Source organism: Seriola aureovittata, chromosome 22 (genome assembly GCF_021018895.1).
Source record: "Seriola aureovittata isolate HTS-2021-v1 ecotype China chromosome 22, ASM2101889v1, whole genome shotgun sequence".
Taxonomy (NCBI): domain Eukaryota; kingdom Metazoa; phylum Chordata; class Actinopteri; order Carangiformes; family Carangidae; genus Seriola; species Seriola aureovittata.
The window spans coordinates 21,617,803-21,630,302 of record NC_079385.1 but is presented as its reverse complement, the minus strand read 5'-3'; the positions used below and the strand labels follow the sequence as shown (position 1 = coordinate 21,630,302).

The following is a 12,500-nucleotide window of genomic DNA, read 5'->3' as shown; positions in this document are numbered from 1 at the left end:
GCTGACAGAGGTCAGAGATCAGCTGTTTCTCTGCTTCAGTTTTTATCTTGTTAAAAGTCTCAGTCGGGCTTCTGTAGTTGTAGTCCAGAAGTTCGTTCATTTGTAGTTCTTGTTTTTGGGAAGAGGAGCAGAGCCACATGAAAAAAAAAAAAATCAGCTCCAAGATTAAAGAGAAAATCTGGACTTTAAAGACTGAGAGAAAAAAGAAATGTGTGTTTTTAAGTCAGAATTTCAGAACGTCCTCATCAAGAGAAACTAGTCAGACTTTCACAGTAAAAGTCTAAATCAAGACTAGATCCAGACTTTATAAACTCTGATTTAAAGTTTATTACTTTAAAGTCTGGATTTGTGTTTTCAGATCAGTGAAAAAATCTGATAAAATAAAGTCAGGATTATCAAATAAAATTGGGATTATCAAAATCTGAGATATCAGTCAGAAAAAAGTCAAAATTAGTTTAAATAAAGTCAGACTTATTTTAGTCAGAATAACAAAAGCCTGACTTGTGTTATTATTTTAATGACTAAATATGATCAAAAAGGATGAGAAAAAATGTAAATAATCCATTATTAATCTTGACATTTAAATAAGAAATCAGTGAAAAAAAATGAAGATTTTTGTTCAACAAACAAAAAACTTAACGTTAAAAAAGTTAAATTATGAGATTAAGATATAATTCTTCATTAACTCTGATGATGTGACTTTTCCAGATGTTCCACAGGTGAACCTCAGAGCTGATCTGCTTTTCATAGCAGACTAAAGTCTCCTCCTCCTCCAGTCAGACTATTTTTAAATCCATGACCTGACCCTGACAGGTTGACCTCTGACCTCTCTCCTGACCAGGTGAGCTGTGTGTGTGGTCTACATCAGTCAGCTGACATAACGGACAAACTTCAACTGTCCCATTAAAAAAACGTAATCCTGCACAGAACATCAGATTCTGTTTTAGTTCAAGTTTCTTCTTCGTTCGTCAGGTGAAGATCAGAACGTGTCTGTCATCGTCGTCGTCATCGTCATCATCAGATTTTAAATTCAAGTCAACTCCGACTGTAAATCACATGGAAACTGCAGGTTTCACTTGTTTTCATCAGGTTCAACACGAGGTCGAGTTTGTTGATATTTTCAGAGTTTGAGTTTTTAGTGTCGATCTGAGCGAAGCTTCAGACTGTCGATGAACTAACGATGAAACAAAAACATCCGAGTCATGAGATTAACCTCAACACTGAAACATAGAATTTACATTTTCAGACTTCTGACTTTAATTGATCAAATAAATCAGGATGAATAAAGTTAGACTTAATAAAGACAGATTTTAAGTCTAAATGTTGAGATTTAAATCTTAATTCTGAGAATAAAGACGGGTCAATGACTGTAGTTTTTCAGGCTTCATGTGTTTTGAGGGATGATTTTTGATTTTAATCTCAGAACTCAGAAGATTTTTCTTCCTGTGGCTTTGATCCATTTCTGTTGGCACTAAGTTTTTAATCTGTCAGCTGCTGAGTGTGTGAGCAGCCCATTGACCTCTGTCTTTCTGCAGTGTGTTGGTTGATGTGTTTTACGAGGACGATCTGGAGGTTAAAATCCAACATGGCGGACGCACAGTGATGAGTCTATTTGTGGCGGCTGCCTCTTCTCTTCATGGCGGCCGTACACTGAGGACAGTACCACTTCCCCTTCGGAGCCTCCGTCAGCCCGACGCAGCCGTAGTGGAACCACTCGATTGGACACTGAGGAGGGAAGATCACAGATCAATACACAGACTGGACTAATCAATCGATCAGAAAAAACATATGAATTCACTCTAAACCAACCAGATGTTTTGGTCCTGTAAACAAAAGTTGAGACAATCAAACAAACTAATGACTGTTAATCAGTTAATAGAAAATTCAACAACTTTATCAACCAATTCATTTGTTATTTGGTCGTCAAGAAAAATAAATTTTCTGGTTCTAGTTTCTCAAATAAACACAATTTAACTTGTAACTCAAAATTAAAACTCTGAAGTTTGTGTTGAACAAAAACTTGAAATGTGACATCACTGTAGGTTTACTAAAAATACATAAACGACTTCTAAACTAAGTGATCAATAAACATCATTATGCTCTAATCACTGGGTCATATATTCACACAAACTGAGAACATGATACTCACATCTGTATTATCACAGCCGACCATCTCTCCATAAGAAACCTGGGAAACATTTTCAGTTGTTAGAATCATCATCAAACTAATCAGACACTGAATCCACACAAACTGTCTTAACTTCTTGAAACTGACACTGTGTCACCTGAGACCAGGTGTATGGACGGATAAAAGGGGGTGGGGTTTAAATGTATGTTCCAGTTCTTTTATACCAAAGAAACTGATTTGAGATTTCTCAGCAGCTTCTCTTCTTCAACTGCTTTATACAGAAGGAGCTGGGGACTGAACCAAGAGAAAAAAGAGGGGAGTTCTCACACAGCTGTCATTTATGTTGACAGGTGAAAAGACAGAGGCATCACCTGCTTCAAATATGTGAAATTGTTCCTGTGTGTGTGTGTGTGTGTACCTGGTTACAGATGCAGTATCGGGGCTCGTTGGGGTCGTAGGTCCAGTCCACCTGGCTGTTGGCCTCAGCCTCAGGTAGCGCTGAGGCCTGCTGGGAAAGCTCCTGAGCCAACGCTGATGATGAGGAGCATGATGACAGTGAGGAAGAGGAGGACGAAGAAGATGACTGATGGTTGGAAGACTTGATGCTGCTCCTGGAAACAGAAGAAGATTAGATCAGTGATTTAAACGTCTACGGACACAGACCAGCTCAACATGCTTAATACATGTAGTCCGTCACTGGTCATTATTTTTATACATCATTATTATTACTGTTAAACTCTGTCACACATTTATAAAAACAGTGTTAGTTGAACATCTGTATCATGTGCTGAAGACAGTACAGGAGGATGGAGGTCTTACTTGGACTTGCGCCCCCTGGAGTCGGAGGCAGTGGTGGGGGTGAAGGTCTGAGTGAGGGTGGAGGCCAGAGCAGAGGAGGAGTATCCAGTGTTGTCCCGGGACAGAGAGAACTCTCTGCCCAGCTGGAAGTCATTGTTCTTGATGGCCTCGTAACTCGCCTTCAGACTGGACGTCCTCCTGCCCTCCTTCATCTGAACACACAACAATCATCACAAAGAACAACAGAGTTACGCCTCTCTTCAACTGTTAGGATCTTTACATTAACTTCAATGTTAACCAGCTCTTCAACAGGTTAGTATGACATTAGGACAGTCTGTGCATGAATGACTTCCTGTATCTGGTGGAACAGACAGGATCAATCAAACACCTGAAACATCAAAGTGCTTCAAAGTCATAAAAACAGTGTTGCCAGCTTTTCTCCACTGTCATATTAAAGTGTTGGACAGTTGGACTCGATACTGAAGTGAAAGCCTTAGGACACCGACCAGAATAACCTCTGAGAGCTGAGTGTGTTTCTGACCTGTGCTGTGGCCTGTACAGCCTGAGCAGCTGCCATGGTGATGGCCCCGGCTCCGGCCCCGGGTCCCGCAGGTAGAGAGCTCAGGTTGTAGGAGGCCAGAGGCTGAGAGGAGTTCACACTGTACACGTTGTTGGTAGACGAGGAAGTGCTGTTGGTACGGCAGCCTGCAGGGGGCAGACAGTCAGACAGACAGTTGACAAATACACAGCGGGAGGAGAGTCTGTTATGGTGAAGCGTCTGAGCCGTTACCTGGTGTGTTCTCCTTGGAGGCGTCCGATGTGAGCGTGGACAGCAGAGCTTCAGATTTAAACTTCTTCTCTGGAACATGTTCTGTAGTGTGGTGAGTCGGAGCGTTGTACTTCCTCTCTGTGACAACAAAGACGACAACGTGTTTAAAAACAGACTCCTCAGAAGTGTTGTCACCAAGACGACAACACACACTGACACAACGACTATGAGAGTTAAAAAAAAAACCTGATGATTATATATTTATTATTCCATAAACAGACTTCAACAGTTTAAAGGTCCATAAGTGTTTATCAGAGAATCCTGACTCAGATCTGTAGTGTGTAGTGAGCTCTGTGGTGACAAACTGTAACTGAGACCATGTTTATAAAGAAACTCAAACATCTCTAACATTCTTCTCTTATTCTTTACATATAGTGACAGGTCAGAGGTCAGATCTGCTGTGAAGTCAGATGCAGGATTGTCTCCTGAACTGTCTCAACCTTCTTCAAATGAAAACTTTAAAATACTGTAAAAACCAGCGAGGCACTGATCTGACTTTTCCTTTGATACTGATACATCAGTCTCTTCTGATACTGATCACTGATGTCTTCCTTCCAAATGTAAACTAGTAAACTTCACAGAGTCAAACTGATGATGCTGTGTAGCTAACAGCTGTGAATATAAGATTTATTTTAATGTTGACACTGACGATGAAACTGTATTTGGTGTCTGTATCAACTGGCTGATCAATTAAGTATTGGTTCTGACACTGATCAGCTGGTACTTACTCTCAGCTGTGGTGTGAGAGTGGACGTGATGGTTGTTGACGGGCTGAGACGGACTGTCCATCTCTAAAGATCCTGAAGAGAGAGAAAAAAAACATCCTTGTCTTCATGTTTGTCAGAAAAGATTAAGAACAATGAAGAATAAAAAACATCAGGAAGTGAATGTCACTGTATTCACAGGTGATTTGAAAACCTGTTGGTCTGAGTGACTTACGTCTCTCCAGGATCTCTGTGATGCCGGCGTTGTCGGCCTCCAGCTCCATCTTAAACTTGGCCAGTTCCTGGTCCAGTTTCCGCAGGTGACGGTCCACCTGGAGAGAGATGAATGAATAATTAAAAACACTCATCAGGACAGAGAGAGAACATGTCCTTCAGCTTTTTAAAGGCTCATTTTGTTAAACCAGTGAATTAATTCTGACTCCATCACCCCCACCCCCATTCTTTAACTACCTGTAACTCACCAGGTCATAAATCTGATTGGCCAGCTGGACTTTCTCATCTGCATCTTCCAGAGCTTTGTAATAATCCTGAAACAGAGTTTAAACAAATTAACCACATACTTATTTAAACAGTTTCTAACCCTTATTAAAAAACTATTTTTCAAGAAATCTGAACATCATAATATGACAGAACAAATACTGAGCTACTGGATGTTTTAGTCATGTTACGGACTGAAATGTTTGTTTTCGTGCAGGTCTCATTTAAAGAAAAAAACACAATAAAAAGAGCAATAATTCATCAGCTTCTTGTTTTCCCTGAATCTTAATATATTCAGTCAATGTTTATTAATTTTCTGTAAATAGTATAACTGTAAATACCAATAATCCACTAAATCAACTGTAACACATCAGCTTCTCAGAAAATACAGGTCAGAAACCAGCTGTGGAACCAGAGCTCAGCCATCAGGAGGAACAAGACCTACATTTGTCACTATGATCATCTTGTGTTTCCTCTTGAACATATTTGGTGAAATGAGAAACAGTGAACTCTGGTTTTAGAAGTTTTCTGACCTTTTTAATGACCTCCATCTGCTCTTCTCTCCACTCAGGTTTGTTCTTCTTCGCGTTGACGAAGAACTCGATCACTTTCTGCTCCAGCTGATCTGTGGCATCTGTAACAGGACGAGGACAGAAAAAAAGACTTAACATAGAAACTGTCGCACAGACTTCAGAAAACAAAAATCAGCTACTTATGCAAGTACAGAACCAGAGGGTAACTTCTTTTTTAGGAAACTATTTTTTGCTCTATATTCAGCGGCTTGTCAAAACTCACAGCCTAAATAATAATATAATAATATTTTAATTAAAAAGAGTATACATTTTCACAAGTCTTCATATTGAAACAAAAATAAATCGTAACTGCAGGATAAATAAATAAATCCACTGTCACACCTTGTCACTGCATGTTTTTTTTTGTTTGCTCTCATTTGATTTTTCTGTTTCTTCTGGTTTTACCTGTATAATGTCATGTGATATCATATTGTCATGTTTTCACTGCCTTCTGTTTACATGTCCTACTCTGCATGCTGTTGCCTTACTCCCTCCCAGCTTTGTCACCTAATTTAAATTCGTTTTAGTGTCGTTTAACTTGCTGATTAAACATTTAATAAAAAGGACAACAGCTGACAATTACAGTGACACTATCCCTGAAAATAAATGAGCAAATAAATCTACATTTCTTTATTTTACAACGACTTTAAAAGCTAAAAGGTCTGGGTTAAAATGTAACTAAAATGTTTGCATGACAATAAAGCTGGCTGTTATAGAGCAGGTGTAACACTGATGTAAACAGCTGGTAATCAGTCAATAAACGCAGGTTCAGTCGGTTAGCTCTTGATAGCCGGCTGCTGCTAACTCGTGTGCTAACTAAACAGACTCTAAGGTTAAATTATGTTGTAATGTGCCTGAATGAAACGCTGTGTGTGTGTTAAACGTCTCTGTCCTCGGTGTGTTACCGGCTGTGTGACTGCCGTTGCCGGCGGGCTGTACGTACTCTGAACCTGCAGGTCCATCTCCCTCATTTCCGTAAACCTGTCGCGGAGATCCATGGGTAGCTGCTCGATCACTGCCAGAATAAGAAGACGCCGTTACTTGCTAGCACGGCTAGGCTAACGGTCGGAGCCGCACAGGCCGGCAAATAACACACATTTAACGCACAAAACACCCCAACAATAACCCCACCGCTTTGTTGCAGTCCCATACTCACTCTCGAGGTAATCCTCCAGGTACAGCATGGCGGCAAATTTGAAGTTTTACACGTTTTATGGAGCAATTTTCCTCTTTCAATATGGCGCCGTCAGTCGCTGTCTCTCTCAGAAAAAAATACCCCGACAATCTGAGGTCAGTGAGCGTGACGCAACCGGCTGCCTGTGTTCTGATTGGTCAAAACATACGCGGGCGTTGATTTGCGTCTTCGGAACAGACGACTCATGGGAATTGGAGTTCAAACCGTATCCAGATTATTTCTCTTGTTTAAAATCCCCCCAAATCAAACCCAGATTATTTTATTTAGATTATTTATACATTATATTGTAAATCCACATATTTTTTTTATAATGACCAAACATCAAACAAACAAGATTTGCCATGAAAAATATTTAGAAAAATTCGATATTTAAAGGTTTATTTGGCACATACGCATCAAATACAGATCGGATGTGTTCCTGAGGTTCTGCCAAAAGACTACCGCGAAAAAGGACCAGAGGACAAAAATATAAAAGACAAAAAAACATTGGCTATATTTGAATATTCACGTTCAAATAGATCTTAAACTATACAAACTCTGTTGTTATGTTTATTTAAATTTGTATTTAATTTATTCAGTTATTTAATTGCAAGCTGATGAAATTTATCAAAAAGTTATGAAATGTCTCAATTTTATGAAGTTTATTTCTTTTATTTTCATTGTGTACATTCACAAAACAAACTGACTGTTCCCAGATAAACTGTATTTTCTCCCTGAAAGCGTCATACCAACAGTGACACTTCATCATCATTTTAAAACGATCTATTATATAATGTTTGTTTGTTTTTTGTTTTTTTTTAAAAAGGAGCCATTTTAGTGACAATGACATGTGCGTCAGAACATCTGATAAACCCTCTGATGTGAAAAAACCCTGTGGCTTTTTAATGACACTTACAGCTGGTTTGGAAACATCGTCAGATTCCTCAGACTCTTTTATCCAGAGGAATGAAAAATATTCTGTCTGCTGCAACTTAACTGTGGACTTATACCACCTGGTACTCAACACGCACCTGTATGACATCATCAGGTAAAGTGGGCCGACAAATGAAATGCACCTTAACAAACTTAAGGGATTTAAGTAAACATAAATTAGACACATCTGCAAACATATATTTTAATAAAACCATCTTCTAGAAAGATAGATAGATAGAATGGTGTCCATAGACTTTTGGCCATATAGTCAGTCTGTCTATACTACATACTTTATAATAAACATATTTGGACACACAAAGCGGTAGACAATAGTAATTTTGTCAACATACTTATGGTCAGAAGTATGTGGACAGAGCTATACTTTAGACTATATGGCCAGAAGTATGTGGACGTAAATGGCTGTGAGGTAGGGCTTTGAGTCCACATACTTTTGGCAATATAGTCTAAAGTATAGCTCTGTCCTAATCTAATGGTTTGTCAGGATTGTTTTGCCATATATTCTATTTATCTATTAGTTTGTGTCCACATAGTTTTGGCCATATAGTCAGTCTGTCTATATCGCATACTTTATACCAGAAATATGTGGACACAAAGTGGTAGACATATAGAAGTTTTGTCCACATACATATGGCCAGAAGTATGTGGACATGAACTACACTATAGACAGACTATATGGCCAAAAGTAAGTGGATATGAACAGCTGTGATGTAGTGGTGTTATATTCCTCCTGTTGGGGCCCGTGCTGCCAGCAGAGGCCTCCACGTGTCTGCAGCTTTATCCTCCCCAACACAGCAGCAGTGTGTCGGCCTGCTGACCCGGCGGCTCTGCGGCTGGAGGCGGACACATTCCTCTGTCCTCCCCCAGGACCCGGGCGGGGGAGGCAGGGAGGGAGCGGCTGCTGCTGCTGCTGCTGCTGCTGCACGCATTTAATTAGTGAGGAAGAAGACGGGACGGGACAGGACCACCCCCTCCACACTGCTCCGGGCTCCGGCTACAGCTGCAGCAGCTCCCCGGACTTGAGCTCCACAGGTCGCGTCGGAGGTTTTCCGCTGACCGCTGGATGTTCGTTGTTCCGTGGTTTTGTTTTTGTGTTGTTCAGCTGAGTTTGAGTTTGAAGCTTTTGGATGAGAACGAAGATAAACCGCGGGTTTTTGTGTGTGAACCAGTGAAGTGGTCTGAACTTGATCCAGGATCTGGTCTCTGTGCTGTCCCGCTAAGTGAGTGATGATTGATTTGGAAATGTCAGCGCCGCCGCTGCGCGCAGCTCCGCGCACTCCATCATCCCGGCGGGGCTGAGGAAAGTGAGAAACCACCTGTTGTCAAAGTTTCCTGGAGATTGTCACGGATCAACCCGAGCTGCTAAAACAAGACGCCGAGAGCCGAGAGGGAGTCGTGGCCGCGGAATGCCGCTTTTATGTCCGGAGGTTTCCGAGAAGAGGCTCCCGTCTAATGAGCGATAATTCCCGCAGACCTCTCCCCGGGCTCCGTGTTGTGTTTGCAGTGAGCATGTTGCCATGGTGCCCCGGGCTCAGATGAACAGGACGGCGGAGCTGCGGTCGGGATGGCTCGGGAGGACGCGGTGAGGTGTCTGCGATGTCTGCTGTACGCGCTCAACCTGCTGTTCTGGGTGAGGAAGTCCTGCACCACAGGACCTGGGTCTACATAGACCCGATGCCGGCTTCACCCACACACACCGGCTTCACCCAAACACACCGGCTTCACCCACACACACACACACACACACACCGGCTTCACCCACACACACCGGCTTCACCCAACCACACCGGCTTCACCCACACACACCGGCTTCACCCACACACACCGGCTTCACCCACACACACCGGCTTCACCCACACACACACACACACATACCGGCTTCACCCACACACACCGGCTTCACCCAAACACACCGGCTTCACCCACACACACCGGCTTCACCCAAACACACCGGCTTCACCCAAACACACCGGCTTCACCCAAACACACCGGCTTCACCCACACACACACACACACACCGGCTTCACCCAAACACACCGGCTTCACCCACACACACCGGCTTCACCCAAACACACCGGCTTCACCCAAACACACCGGCTTCACCCACACACACACACACACATACCGGCTTCACCCAACCACATCGGCTTCACCCACACACACCGGCTTCACCCACACACACACACACACACCGGCTTCACCCAAACACACCGGCTTCACCCAAACACACCGGCTTCACCCACACACACCGGCTTCACCCAAACACACCGGCTTCACCCACACACACACACACACACACATACCGGCTTCACCCACACACACCGGCTTCACCCAACCACACCGGCTTCACCCACACACACACACACACACCGGCTTCACCCAAACACACCGGCTTCACCCAAACACACCGGCTTCACCCACACACACCGGCTTCACCCAAACACACCGGCTTCACCCACACACACACACACACACACACACACACACACACACACCGGCTTCACCCAAACACACCGGCTTCACCCACACACACACACACACACACACACACACACACACACACACGGCTTCACCCACACACACACACACACACATACCGGCTTCACCCAAACACACCGGCTTCACCCAAACACACCGGCTTCACCCACACACACACACACACACCGGCTTCACCCAAACACACCGGCTTCACCCAAACACACCGGCTTCACCCACACACACCGGCTTCACCCACACACACACCGGCTTCACCCACACACACACACACACACACACACACACACACACCGGCTTCACCCAAACACACCGGCTTCACCCAAACACACCGGCTTCACCCACACACACACCGGCTTCACCCACACACACCGGCTTCACCCAAACACACACACACACACACACCGGCTTCACCCAAACACACCGGCTTCACCCACACACACACCGGCTTCACCCACACACACACCGGCTTCACCCACACACACCGGCTTCACCCACACACACCGGCTTCACCCACACACACCGGCTTCACCCAACCACACCGGCTTCACCCACACACACACACACACACACACACACACCGGCTTCACCCAAACACACCGGCTTCACCCACACACACCGGCTTCACCCACACACACACACACACACACACATACCGGCTTCACCCACACACACACACACACACACACACACACATACCGGCTTCACCCAACCACACCGGCTTCACCCAACCACACCGGCTTCACCCACACACACCGGCTTCACACACACGCTGCAGTCACCACATGTTCATCATAGAAAAATGAAATATTTACACAGACACGTGATCAAACAACCTGACGTGTCATTCTACACATGAACTCATGAACAGGCTCAAGTGGTTTTGTGACATATGATCTTAGTCTCTGACATAAAGCACACATTTTAGACAAAATGATCATTTCACGTGATTTTTTAAAAAACATATTTATGTTGAGAAGTATTTGTGTGAAATGTGATACATGCACATGATTTCACAAATAATATCACATGAGAAACAGCATGAATTCACATTTTATTCAGTCTAACAAATGAAACGGTTATTTATACTTTCAGCTGTTATTGTGTGATCAATTCATGATATCAAAACCTGTTTTTTGTGCTGTGCTGATAATGGGTTCAAACCGTGGAGCACAGCAGAGTCACAGCTTCATTATGTAAACAGAACTTTTTGCTATGTGCTGCAAATAAAAGTAAAACTCAATATCATGGTCAGGAGTTTGTCATGTCCAGATAAATGACCTGAACTAAAGAGCTGCAAGTCAGTCCGCTCTCTCTGTGGTTCAACATCTCTCTCACTTTGATGAGGCTGCAGTGAAAGTTAAAGTTAACACAGAAAGTAAAGTTAAATTTAAAGTGAAAGTTTAATGTAAAAGTTTAAAGTTAAGTTTTACAGTGAAGTTTAAAGTCTTTAAAGTGAAAGTTGAGGTTTAAGGAAAGTAGGCCACCGTCTGTCTGTGAGAACATGTTTCACATACCGAGATGTTATTTGCAGGCAGCAGAAACTGATCCGTGTGTGTTTATTTCTGTGTGTGTTTATTTGTGTGTGTGTGTCCAGCTGATGTCAGCATGTGTGCTGGGAGTGGCAGCCTGGATCAGAGACTCCCTGAACACCGTCCTGACCCTGACAGCCCACACCAGGTGAGTCCACACAGAGAGGCAGAGCTCAGGTGACACAGTCAGACTGGAGGGAAGTCTCTGAGAGAGAAAGGACATTTACTCAGATACTGAACTTCTGTCGTGATGAGGCGTCTGTAACACTTCAGAATTTTCATGCTCCTTTATACTTGACGACAGATAACGAGAAATTATTCAGTCCTTCAAGTCTTTTCTTTAATAAAGGTAAAGAAAGAAGTTTACTTCACTTCTATTTTTCACATCCGTTCAATAACAACCTCCACTCTGTTTGAGGCGGCTGGACCTTCAGTTTTCAGAATTATTCTTGTGCTGTTTTAAACACGACCACCAGGCGGTGCTAATGGAAGACATTTTCAAATAACACCGATAATTCATTGTTGTTGCTCTGATTCAGATGATTCAAATTCTGAATCTTGAAATGATTCAGTCCGATTTTATTTTTATAAATATATTCAAATATGTTCAAACAAACCAAAGGTCATCTTTAGTGGATTTTGACCCAGAAATCAAACGACCACAAACTGCAACTGTTGATTCCTACGATCAAATATATACAACATGTTGGTCATGTGACTGGTTTTCTTACATACTTCACAAAGGGAGAGATCACATGATCACATGTGCCCAGGACCCTGTATGACCCCCCCTGTATGAACCCCTTGTTGGGGAGTCAGAC

At 43.0% G+C, this 12,500-nt stretch overlaps 2 protein-coding genes across 2 annotated transcripts in view; one reads left to right on the top strand and one right to left on the bottom strand.

The window, feature by feature from the left end:
• The window catches only part of ing3 (inhibitor of growth family, member 3), a 7,128-nt gene extending 301 nt beyond the window's left edge, over positions 1-6,827 (bottom strand). Inside the window, exons 1-12 of the mRNA XM_056367982.1 lie at positions 6,686-6,827; positions 6,473-6,544; positions 5,491-5,591; positions 4,942-5,007; positions 4,695-4,791; positions 4,484-4,555; positions 3,717-3,833; positions 3,468-3,631; positions 2,948-3,138; positions 2,547-2,739; positions 2,150-2,188; positions 1-1,725 (exon numbers count right to left, since the gene is read on the bottom strand). The exon at positions 1-1,725 is cut by the window's left edge and continues 301 nt beyond it. Coding sequence (XP_056223957.1) covers positions 1,609-1,725; positions 2,150-2,188; positions 2,547-2,739; positions 2,948-3,138; positions 3,468-3,631; positions 3,717-3,833; positions 4,484-4,555; positions 4,695-4,791; positions 4,942-5,007; positions 5,491-5,591; positions 6,473-6,544; positions 6,686-6,713 — 1,257 coding nt within the window. The 5' untranslated portion in view covers positions 6,714-6,827 and the 3' untranslated portion in view covers positions 1-1,608. The remainder of the gene's footprint in view (positions 1,726-2,149; positions 2,189-2,546; positions 2,740-2,947; positions 3,139-3,467; positions 3,632-3,716; positions 3,834-4,483; positions 4,556-4,694; positions 4,792-4,941; positions 5,008-5,490; positions 5,592-6,472; positions 6,545-6,685) is intronic.
• A 1,229-nt stretch (positions 6,828-8,056) lies between these two features.
• The window catches only part of tspan12 (tetraspanin 12), an 11,327-nt gene continuing 6,883 nt past the window's right edge, over positions 8,057-12,500 (top strand). Inside the window, exons 1-2 of the mRNA XM_056367983.1 lie at positions 8,057-9,284; positions 11,745-11,827. Of these exons, the coding sequence (XP_056223958.1) occupies positions 9,219-9,284; positions 11,745-11,827 (149 nt within the window). The 5' untranslated portion in view covers positions 8,057-9,218. The remainder of the gene's footprint in view (positions 9,285-11,744; positions 11,828-12,500) is intronic.